General features: G+C 41.1%; 1 protein-coding gene across 3 annotated transcripts in view; it reads right to left on the minus strand.

The window, feature by feature from the left end:
* Nucleotides 1-1,249: 1,249 nt before the first annotated feature.
* LRRC3B (leucine rich repeat containing 3B) overlaps nucleotides 1,250-12,642 on the minus strand; it is a 47,733-nt gene continuing 36,340 nt past the window's right edge. For all 3 annotated transcript variants that reach the window (XM_037387357.1, XM_037387355.1, XM_037387358.1), the window contains exon 2: nucleotides 1,250-2,514. In XM_037387357.1, the coding sequence (XP_037243254.1) occupies nucleotides 1,572-2,351 (780 nt within the window). In that variant the 5' untranslated portion in view covers nucleotides 2,352-2,514 and the 3' untranslated portion in view covers nucleotides 1,250-1,571. The remainder of the gene's footprint in view (nucleotides 2,515-12,642) is intronic.

A 12,642-nucleotide genomic window follows, 5' to 3' on the forward strand; every position in this document is an offset into this window, starting at 1 on the left:
AAATTGTTAATCGAGATAAAGCAATGCAAATAGCTAAGTTGGTCACAAGAACAGCTACTTAGACAGGAGTCAGCCCACAAAGATGACATAAAAAGTTGACTCTATGCAAATTTTTTTTAAGACGTCTTTTTTTCCTGTTCTCTCACTTGCTTTGAAACAGATTTTAGATACTCTTTTAACGATGTTCTGAAAGAAGATAAACAGGCTTGTGCCTTCTAAACCGTAAGAGTATAATTGTAACAGAAATAACAGACAATCTAATGGAAGATATGACTGGAGTTTTCTGAGTTAAGGCTGTTAACGCTTTTTTGGCAAAGTAGCATTTTATACATTTTTTAATCCATCCTTCAGCAATCCATAGTCTAATGTCAGTTAGACTGGACCTATAGGGACCCAGAGACAAGTATTATTTTATTATGGAAATGAAGGACAAGAGGTACACATTCTTGTGAATCTGTTCCCTTTGAAAACCTCATCTATGACAAGAGAACACTACCATGTTTTCAAAGACATGGTTTTAAAATATCCATTTTGTATCCAAGGCCGAATTTAAGTACATGGACTTCCTAAGCCTTGCCCATAAAATCATACCAAAATATTTTCTAACACACAACAGAATATGCCCAGCCTAAATATACACTTACTTAATTCAGTTTTTTAAAAAAGGATGCACTCTAAAAAATAAAGCCACTTTTAGTTATGAACCAATACACAGATTAAAAAGACTAATTTGCTGTTTTAAATTTTAAAATCTGTCATCACCATCACTACTCTAGTTTAAACAGTATACTAAGTTTGTGCTTGCCTTCTCGCTGTCCTCCCCATTGCTGGGGACCCCTGCCTGAAGCTCATGGGAGGCAGTAAGCAGGTATAAGATGAAACACCACCGCATTTTGCCACTTACCTCTCTTTCATGTCCTGCAATGAAGTTCCTTCATGTTGGCTCCTCCCCAGTGCCGCCAAAACGCCTCCCGGGGTCCTACCCAAGCACGGGTCCATTACACCCAGAATCAGGGCACTGTGCTCTCTCCACACCCTTCTCCCATCACGGTCAGCAGCCCCAAAAATGGGCTACCATTCACCAGCTCTTCACCTCGCACCCCAGGGAGAGAAATGTCCTTCAGGGAGCCTCGGCTCCAGGACCTCTCACAGCCCACTTCGTCATCGTTCCTCTCTTCTACCTTGCGAGCACTGATCAAACCAAGTGTGCCCTGGTACTGGATAGGTTTGTGATCAATAAATTACTCTGTTTTACATGGTTCAAATTTAAGCTTTTATTTGGTTTTTAAATTAAAAAAATAAATTTCGTTATTAAATAGTGGAATGGGTCTAAACTAATGTTTACATATTAGTTCACTTGCTTTAGGATACCACCAGAGAAATAATTAAAGTATACCACCCGGACAAAACTTTCTGTTAGAAAGCTCAACAGTGGTGTAATTCAGTTAAACAGGAAAAAAAACCCCAACCCCAAAGTGTTAATGTTACAATGAACGTTAGAAGTAAACCTCTGGGTTTCACGTCATCCAAATCCAGTCTCCATCACAAAGGCAGTCATTGTATTCAGAATACTATACCACAGTGCTAATGTCATCAGCTTCATCTGGTTTCTTTTGCCTGCTTGGCAGGGATTTCAAGTACTCAAGGTGCCTCCTCGCATCCTCCTGATTTTGCCGGACATAATAAACCACATACGAGATCACCATGGTGAACCAGCCAAACATGGTGACCAGCATGGCATAATCGGTAGTCTTTTTAGGAAGGTTGCAGAGGTCAGCATCGTTGGCAGCATTGAGGAACGGTCTCCCCGCGTGTTCATCCAGCACAGAAGTCTTGCAGATGACGTTATTGGCAGTCTCATGGTTGGAGGCCATGCTCCTCAACACCTGCTGCAGTGTGCAGTCACAGTGCCAGGGATTGTTTGCAATTCTGGCTCTGGCCTTTAAGTTGTTGAAAGCGTTTTTGTGCACGCTTTGAATCCGGTTGTCGGACAAATCCAGAGTCTGCAAGGTTTCTGCCACCCCTTTAAAGGCATGTTCATCTATAAACTCAATCCCGTTTTTTGATAAATTGAGGACTCTCAGTTGGTGCAAGTCCTTAAAAATTTCATTAGGGATAGAGGTTATCTGATTGGAGTCCAAATACAGTAAGACTGTTTCTGGAGGAAGATCTCTGGGAATTTCCTTGAGGTTTGCATTGCTACAGCTGACGTTCAGACCTCCAGAGTGAGAACAGAGGCAGCCTTTCGGGCACATACTGGCAGAATGAAAGCACAGTATCATGAGGACAAAACTTTGTAAGAGCAGACACATGGAGAGGGAACGTGTTAACCACAGGTCTACCAAATGCATGCTGGGGTGTCAGCATAATCACGCGACCATTTCTCATTCAGCCAACAGTGGTGGGAAAAGGGTCGGCAAAGCTGAAACGTGGCTTCATTTTCTTCAGTGGGATTAGTACAAACTGACTAACACGTGGGCTTCCTCATGGTCAATACTCTTCTTAGAAGCACACCTACGGAGAGGAAGGAAAGAAAATTTTGTTTTCATTAAAAAAATAGAAACAAAATGAAGTCAAAGTGAAATGCAACACTAAATAAATGTTCTATTATACTATCAGTGCACCAGAGGATTTATTTAGGTAACTCCCATTATCATTAATCTGAGTTTAGTACATAAAACCCCAGGACATTTTTAAGAGGAAAGACTACACCTATTAGAAAGTGCACAGGTTTGGGCTTTAATACTCATTAGAGGCGGCACTGGTTTGTTTTTATCACAGACTTTTCTAAAGCAGCTATAAAACTAAATTACATTTTCCCTTGCTGAAAGCAGAATATGCATTAACAGGAGCTGAGAGTTGGACAGGTAAGTGAGGGATTTGTGGGGGTTAATGTGAACTTATTTCAAAAGCATATATGCTATTTTAAGTCCAAATCAAAGTACTTCAGCAAGGAAATATTTTTACTGTATCAAGAAATAAAAATCAAGTAAACCAAATGCTGCTGTAAGACACATCCAGCATCTCCTTTCTTGTCTCCCTCTCCTTCTCTTCTGCTTTTGAACGCTGGGTTTCCTGTACCTCCCAGCATATTGTGAGACCCACAGAAATCGTTTCTACTTCCAGTTTTCTTGAAGATTTTCTTTTCATTTAACATAAAGGAAAAAAAAAAAAGAAATGTAACAATTGCAAAAAACCTCACACAGCCTGACTCCAAACCAAATAAAATTCACACAAACCTATGTACGAGCCAAACAACAACCATCTTATTCATGGCATGTAATTTGGTAATAGAACATATGAAAAATATTGTTTCTGCTTCTCCCTTCTCAAGTTGGCTTGAAAATAGTAAATATCCAGAAGCTTTTCCATTTTCTCCTTTAATTGGAGCACAAATACAGAAGTCTGAAATGCTGACCTATAAGGTTTCAAAGACAACCTCATTTATTTTTTCCCCTGTTACGGTAAACTATGAATTTCTAACCTCAACAGGTCCATTTATTTTCATGTACACATCCTCTGTCTTTGTAGCAGCTTGGATATTTGCAGCCTTCAGGTTGTATTTACATACAAATGATTTTACTTTTTTCCAAACCCACACCGTAGTCCACTGAACAATAAAATCCCTGCAGGGAGGATACATGCGATCTTACAGGAAAAAGAAGAAATTGCATTGCAATCATTTTTGCTCGCAGAACTCACACAATCACTGCAGTTTCTGGCACATCACAGTAATACGGATCAGATGTATCACGCAGAATTTCAAATCCATAGCTCGAGCCCTATTTAACCCTTTTGCTGAGGCTTACTACGTCAAGTAACCACACAGAAAAACACTAAAACCACCCAAACCCATCCTAATAGCATCTATGTCATGTGTGATTACTCCTCTGCTATGGCTTGGGAACAGCAAAAGCTCAGCCCACTCTCACTGCAACTACTGCAGAGAGTAGCGTAACACCACTGCTCTTCAACTCATTTACTGATCAAGAGATTGCGCAAGAACCTAAACAGAAGTTTTACACTTGGACTCCAAAAAACTCCTACTCTAAAATTAAAAAGAAGGGAAATTGTTAGCAATGAAAAATTGTCAAGTCAACCCTGGAAATGTGAAACCATTAAGAAGGGAAGTAAGCAGAGCATGAAAAGCTCCCTTTGAGGACAGCAAGGTGAGGTAGCACCTCCACCATGGAGTCCTGCAGGACCTCCGTGGAAGAAACAGGTTTTACGTGAAAAAAGCCCATTGCACAGGGAGCATCCCTGCCATTTCTCCCTGCTGCTCTTTGGTCACTGCAGTGCCTGGTCTTCAGGTCAGATAGAAATCTGCTACAGAAGCAGACAAGCTCCAGAAGTTGTTCTTTCCCAGCCTGCCCAAAAGTGCTAAGTACTTGCTAAAATGTGCATCCCATTCGGAGGCCAAGCTGGAGCTGGCAGCTGCTCCCCCCCCCCCCCAGCAGCTCTGAGGTGGCAACCTGCTCCTCCCTCCAGCAGCCCTGGGTGCTGTGGCAAAAAGGCCCATCCCCTGGAAAAACAGCTGCCTATTTTCCTTTCCCTTCATGTTGATGTGTCTCACTACTGGCTGCACCAAAAGAGGAGATGAGTGGTCCAGTTCATCACCACAGAATGAGCATCACCTCATCACCTACTGCTTGTATACAGTGACTTCCCACCGACGATACTGGAGTCCTACTGCAGGAATGGACTGGGGTGGAAGAGCAAAGGCCTAAAGTAGTTTCGGATGCTTAATTCTGAGGGAAGCATAAACCCCACACTGTTCTTAGCAGAGATGAGACAATTAAATATCATATTTGCTTCACTACAGACTAAAAAAAACCTGCCAACCTGGAATCACACTATGGACCCTGCTGAGTCCTCCACAGCACACCTACGCCACCAAAGATCATGTATCAAAAAGGCCCCAGGCACCAAAGACAATGTGGAACATTTTCATCCCACTGAAGAAAAATGAAGCTCTTTTTCTTTATAGTGTATTGATGTGTTTTGAGTGGAAGCAGTAGGATCTTTACAGACTAAGCAGGAAATTCCTCTTCAAAAGAGATAAGTAAGTAAATGGAAAACTCCCAGTGCTTTAAGTCCTTAGAAAGAGCAAACACAAGTTTAAACCCATAATTATCAATACAAGTCAACAAAACTTAGCTGAGCAGGAGTAAAGTTCAACAAATTCTCAGTAAATTAACTGGAAGCAACTCATCAGGACTGAGCATCAGTCAGGGGAAACAGAGCTTTGTTTACTTCCATAATCAGAATATCTGATCCAAGGGATATCTGATCTGAGGTTTGGGTTTCACCAACAAACTTACAGCAAGGACTTGCTTGAGTCACAGGCAAGCTAGTGACGGCAACAAGAGAAGAGAGAACTAGCATCTGCACATTTGTAATGCCAGAAGGAAGATTTTCAACTCCATCTAATTTTTCTCTGCTTGGAACACAATAAATAAAGAAGGTAACAAAGCTGGAATAAAGACAAGAGATAAACCAGTCAGAAACACTAAAAAAAGGATGGCAGAAACAGAATAAAAATAAGTATATGAATTAATTAGAAATCTCCAAATAAAGAAAAAAATAAAAATAAATTAAAAAGTAAATAAAGGCACAGGGAAATGACAGCAATACTACAAACACCGGTAACGGCATCATGTACAAAAAGACCTTTTGTGTACATTTCTAAAATTCAAGTACAAACATAGAAAAACTAACATACAAGTCAAATATTGCAAGGCAATAAAAGACAGTGAAGATCGCACAAAAGAATTCTTTACCATCTTGCAATTTAAACTGGTTTTCAATCTTTCCTCTTCTCATGCTCCCCTAAGACCATTCACTCAGTACAAACATCTGACAGCATAGGAAAAACGTACAAATCCTGAAACCCTCAAGGAAAGCATATTTGCTTTTAATACACATTGATATTTCCACCGAGCTTCAGGTGTCAGGCACTTGCAGATGCTTGCCCTTCCAGCAAGCAAGGTGCAGAGACTGTGTCTTAGCACCTGAACGCAATACTACGGCATTAGGTATTTGATTGATTACTCCTCCCCACAAGAAATCAGTGATGTAAAGAAGCATTAGTGCCTCCAACTACCCACCTGGACCAACCTGGAAAAAAAGGCCTGCAGGCTTAGCCAAGTCACAGAAATGCATGACAAGACTACGTGCAATATTATACTTTTGCGTCTTCAGAGCAAGATATAGAAGGATAGCAAATCCTATAACCATCACATGGCACAGTATAAAAATGACAGTCTGAGACCTCTTACTGTTTAGGACAATGCTAAAAAACCAAAGCAACATATATAAAAAAAAAATCATATATATAGTTAAAGATGTCTGACTTCACGGAAGAGAAAGGGAAGGGCAAAGGGAAGTAAAAGTGGTTTCTACTGTAATGTAGAGACTTTCAGAGTCCACATGGCAGCTCTTCATTACCCAAGTGCTCACACACGTGTGAGTAGCTCCATACTGGTCCTTTACACAGCCTCTGCCCCTATAAAAAGTGAGTGTGGAGCAGCTGCCAGTTCCTTGTACTTGAAGGCCAGCCACTGCTCTCAAAAGACTCAAAATTAGAGACTAAAATCAGCCTTAAGAAGTATTCTGCCCATAGTGTTTTAAATGCACATGCACCCTTCCCCTCAACCATCAGGATCTTGCATCTCCACCAAGGTGAAGTCAGCAGATCCACTTGTTGATGAAACTGTTCCTGGAAATTTGTATCTTTCAAATGGGAGAGGCTGATATTTACTCTCGGCTTGTTCAGGAGATGCCTTCTTCCTACATTGTGCATCTAGACTTCAGTAGGATGCTTCAAAAATTACTTTCTAGCACTACAAAAATTACCTGTGACAGCCAATAATCTTTGCTCGAGTTGCTCCAGTATCACAATGCTTCTACTTGGAATTTCACCTGAATTCTCATACATTTTCAGGTGAATTCCCAAACATTTCTGTTGAGGAGAGATCAAGACCACCACCCTCTTCCTGATGATTATTCATCAAGCAAGATCTCGCATAATAAAGACAAAATCATGATCCAATGTATTTAATATAAATGTCTTTTTTACATGATTCCTGTCCTAAATTACAGAAATGAGGGCCGAAAATGAAGTCTGTAAACAGGATCACATAGGCCCACGCCAGTGTAAGACCCCCGGACTCACACACAGAATTACTCCTCTTGCTTGTGGTCAAACACTAATGAGAAGAATCAGCAGCAGCTCTCTGCAGTCAATACCACATATTTCTTCACTGGATCGCAAATCGTAAGGAGTCATCACTGACAAGAGACAGAGGAGGACTTTTAATTTTTATTGTTGTTGTTATTATTTACAAACAAGCAGAAGTGGCAAAATGGAGAAAGATATGATCCTAAAAAACCATTCTAGTTCCCTAAGCCAACCAGCACAGACACTGTGCAGAATGCACTTTTCTAGCAGTAACAATTGGATAAATATTGGATAAAACAGGTATTTTGGAAGATGCTCTTTCTTTCGAATCTGATGTCATGGCACGCAGAGAAAAAAAAAGACTGCAGGTGGTATGGCATCAAGCTGCAGCTGAAGCATCATCTTTTGAGCCCAGGGTCCATCAAGAGGCATGCTTCTTCCTATCAAGTTCCTGCCCCTACTTAACTACGCAGTGTTCCCTCTCTCTTCCCTTCAGCATCTGATCAGGTCAGTCAGCTGCGTATGACCGCTCAAGCCCAACCCCGAGAACTGGAGAGCACAGCACTGTCAATGGGTACAGTCCCAGCAGTACAAGAAATTTTTATCCCTCTAGGTTCAGAGATTGCATGGGACTGTAAAGCCATGGCACAAAACGAGTTGCAAAAAAACAAAGGCAGAGGTATTCAAGGTGCCCAGCAGGTAAAGGGGGACTGTAGCAGTGTTCCAAAAGCATGAACGATGGTAAAGGCAGCTGCAGGAGCACTGGGATGCTGGGAGAAGCAGCAAGGGCACAGCAGGAAGGCATGCTTGTGAAGTCAAGTCTGGGGGCACAGCATGGAAGTAAGAGCATAGCTGTTAGCCACCTACAGATTTTTATGTGGCTTCTAGGGTCAAGTCTGGCTACAAAATGTTTTCATTTCATTTCTCTTATGCAAAGTGGTATTTCCATCTCATGCATGATCATCTGTGCAGATGCCGTAAGATATGCCTTCACTGGAATTTGAGCAACTACACTAGCCTCTTGCCATGTGCAAAGAGAGCTGCATGGCACACATGTCTCACTGTGAAGAAATCAGTGATAGCAACTCCATTTTCCCTACCAGTAATGTAAGGTACTGAAATAATGTCTCTTCTTGTCTTCAAAGCTGGACCCCTTGATGAAAAAGATTGCATCTGTTACTCCAGCAATGTCACAGCGGTCACAGCTAACTAGAGACGCTTGGCATCTGCACACACAGTTTGTATTCGTGATTACTGAAGGTGCCATGATCAGACAGGAATTTCTTGCTACTGTGGCTTATGCACCCAAATGAGCGAGAATGGGAGAAGCCAGAAGACCAGCCACAGGGGGTGACCTGTGGGCCATGTCATGATTGCACTCAATCTGTCTGGTCTGTCACTTTTTGACCACCAGAAAAAATGGAAGAATTTAGGTACAACCCAGCTTCCCAAGAGTGTGGCTCGTAGGGTCTAGTGCACAATTCACCTGCCCAGCCATACCACACTTCTGATGATGTACAGGTGGAAAACTTGGATGACCTTGCTACTAACTTTAGGCACAGTACCTGGAGAAGCCCTCACTGAAAACAGATCCCAAATGGCACAACAGAGCTCCACACTCCTTGGGATCACAGTGACCACCACAAACGTCACTGTGTTTTTCAGTTAATACCAAAGGCGTCCCTGTGAGCAGCTGCTTGCCCTCCACATCAGAGATGCACGGCACTTGTCAAGGTGCCTCCCGTTCTCCTCATGTACAGCCCATACGACTCACAGAGGAACCTGTAAACCGCTCTGTGTACGTGTATGTGTGCAGCCCTACCACCTTCAAATGAAACCCTCAGCTCCCCATAAGTCTTCAAGAGATCCCTAAAAAAAACAGCTCGGTTTTTCAAGCCTAGATAAGTAAACTCCTACCCCTCAGAGTAACAACCTTCTTGGGTGCCAGCATTGGAAGTTTGATAAAAGCCGAGGAAATAGACTCCTACAGGGCTCTTTTTATAGACATCCTTTAAAGCAAACTTTCACTTTGAATAAATATTAAACTTTTATGACTAAAAATCCATTAAAAAGGAACACTGTAAAAAGATTATTGTTTTATCTGACTTCCAGATAATTAGTAAGTTGTTTTATAGATTTGAAAGACCTGATGTTATTATAACTTCTTTTTCCCCCCTCCTTAAGATATTGATTATGTTGGTATATAGAAAACATGCACGTTGATAAATCTAGTCTCCTATTCTCTACTAAAATAGATCTTAAATTTGCCATATTGAATACTTTTATTTTAAATCAGGTTTAGCAAATTACCCACTGAAACCGAAAATACTCCTCTCTCTCTCTCTAATGGACTGTTTTCCTTGCACTCTTCTTCCTGTAATGCCAGTCTGTTTGTTACAGCACACACACAGGCCTGCCTTACTCTCTACATCCATAAAGAGCTATATTTTATGTCTTTGTACCCCCCCTTTTTTTTTGGTCATAAAATGCCATATACTAGTTTATCTCTAAAAATACAACCTTGTAATTAGTATTGACAAGACAGCTGTAAGTTGGCTAAGGGAGAAAATTCACAGGCCATTAGCCCACCCAAAAAGTCCTGTTTCCTGAAGGACTGAGGACAGGACAATTTTACCTGAACCAAAGAAAGAGATTTGTCCCCACTACTCCCACAGTCCAGACGGCATATTTATGAAGAATCAAATCAGAGAAGATATCAAAGGAAAGACTCTTTTCTATACATCCTATCCTCAATCTTATACTACCAGCTAGTACAGACTTTGCACTAAGCCACCCATGGGGTTGCCCTGTGCATCTGCGTGCCGTGTTTGAGAGCAGCTGAGCCTCTGGGGCCAACACAGTCTGTGCACAGCGGGGCAAAAATCTCCATGAAATCCTGCCTGGCTCCTCAAACACATGGGCTGAAGCTGACCACAACTGTTTAAAAATGCAAGAAGACTGATGAAGAAATGGTGAGCGTCCTTCTTCTACATCTTATTCTACATCTGTCCCAGGATTCAGACGATGGTTCAAAAGTACAGTATCAAAACAACCGTAATTATAAAAAAAAAAAAACCAAACACAAAAAAAAAAAGGAAAAAAAGAAGAAAAAGGGATTTTTGCTTACTTCCCTATGGACATATGATAAAACTACACCATGACAATGTGACTGAGTGGGTACTGAGCTGGAAAATGATGATACCTGCGTGCTGGAGCTGAGCGGGAGCAGCAGGGCCTGAAGGAGCACACAGCAGCCACTTCTGGTCTCTGTGCTGTCTGCGCACTACGGAACAACGGATTTCATGGGTACCAAGTGAATTCCTCCAGACAAACAACACAATTCTTTAAAACAACACTGCCTGTGTACTGTCAGCGGGGAAGGCACCATGGCATGCCACAGCTAAGGGCAATCTCACCAGCTGCACAGGCAGACTGAGTTGGGCAACTCAACCCTCTCTGTAGCTCCAGGACACTGTCATGAAATTCAGCCTAGCAGATGAAAAAAAGAATCTGGTCTCCAGTCTCGGGACAACCTCTGTCTTTCACGCCTCTCTCCCTGGCACTCCTCAGATGCGGGGCAGCTGCCTGGCTGCTTCACAGCTTCACCTTGAAGGCAGGCAGTTAAAATGCTATGAAGCACCAAACCAGAGAGATGCCAAGAATTGCCTGCAAGGTGCCAGGTGATTTAAATTCCCAGATGCAAGTCTCTGGCAATGGAAGATTTTTAGGATTTCAGAACATGGCAAGATGAAACCCTAAAGCAGTATGAAGAGAAATTAACAGAAGCCAACAGCAAATGAGGTGGGGAAAAAAAGGGGCGCAAAAGATCATTGATTCAATGAATAATTGAAATGTCATGATTTATCGGTGTGAGCCTGAACGCTAATTACATAATGGATTCATTATCTAATGAAATGCCAAATGTACTCAAACTATAATATTCTCCCCTAAGACAGGACTCCGAATGCCAGTTGACATTTTGTTCCCATAAACCTTCCAGTATAGACATCCCTCCAACAACTGCTCATGGCAAACCACGTCCAGTTGCAGAAGCAAACTGTGGGTGCAGATGTTTACAGATCCTAAGGTACAAATACCCTCTCTTAACAGTCACGGAGTAATAAAATGGTTAAGGAGAGCCAAATGAACATTTAAAGCTATAATTACTTTCTGATTGTGAGATCACTGAATGTATCACTCCTTATTACAGATTAACATCTTAATTATACTGTGTGGGCAAATGAATCAGCACTTTAAGACTGATGGGTTGGGTTCATGTTAAAAAATGTATTTGACTTTTCTCCCTTTTCATGTCAAGTCAGGAATTATTTTATAACTCTCAGCTGACATATAATTGTGTGAAGCTTAGCAGATAATAATAACAAATCACTGACAGAAAACAACATCACCAATTATCTCCTAGCTTTCCTATGATGCTTTGCTCTTGGAAGTGTTCTGTGGCAATACATTTCTTGGAATGAAATTTGATATGCTCGATGGAAATTAAAGAAACAGCTGTCGGGGGTGCTCTTAGACCTCTTTCTTTCAAGCCCTAAGACTGAATCACTTGATTTTTAGAAGATGTTCCGTGCCGCCTACTTTTCCCAGTTATCTCCTGCATCCTCTTTGTATGCCTTAAGACTACAAAAGGCTCCCATCCCTCTCCTAAGCAATATAGCCTGTTGGGAAACACAAACAACATTTTGTATGCATATCTATGGCATCTGAAAAAGGAAACAAAACATTACATGCACTTACAGTGCATATATAGTGGCATCATGAAGTAAGTTAAAAATGAAGGCATAAGATGTAAGATAAATACCATCATCTCTTCAACATCGTTTATCACGGTACTTGCAAGAAATTAGCTTGACAATCTATTGAAGAATGAACAAAGGCTCAAGATACGTCAGTTACTGCTCAGCAAACATATCTGCAAAATGTATTTTTTACCACTACATAAGAACATGAAGAACCATGTTACATACGCTAAAGGGAAATGCTCCAACACAAACAAATGACTGTCTGTGAAGAGTTCTCCAAAGCTATAGCATTTGTTTATAGATTAATTATTAGTGTGCATTAGAATCAAAAACATTTTTAGTCATATATATATTCTATTTTTATATATATATATTCATACATTACATTCTACTGAGTCTTAGTCACATTTTCTGAGACAACATCAACAACCACTCTGTTTGGCAAGAAAACCCTTTCCAGCAGCAGCTGAGTCAATCCTCCATATGATCTATACCAGAAAAAAAAATACTCTGAAAGCTTAAAATAGACTGAAGTGGAAATACTTTGTCTTCCTTGGGTAAAGAGATCCAGACTAAAGTTTAAAGTTATGGTTTATGAACTGAATGCCTAGGAGCCTTTCATGATTAGGCAACGCAGTAGGTTTTCAATAAATCTGACAGAACTCAGTGGAAGATGTTTTCAACACAAAAGGTCAATTT

This window comes from Falco rusticolus, chromosome 4 (assembly GCF_015220075.1).
Source record: "Falco rusticolus isolate bFalRus1 chromosome 4, bFalRus1.pri, whole genome shotgun sequence".
NCBI classification, from domain to species: domain Eukaryota; kingdom Metazoa; phylum Chordata; class Aves; order Falconiformes; family Falconidae; genus Falco; species Falco rusticolus.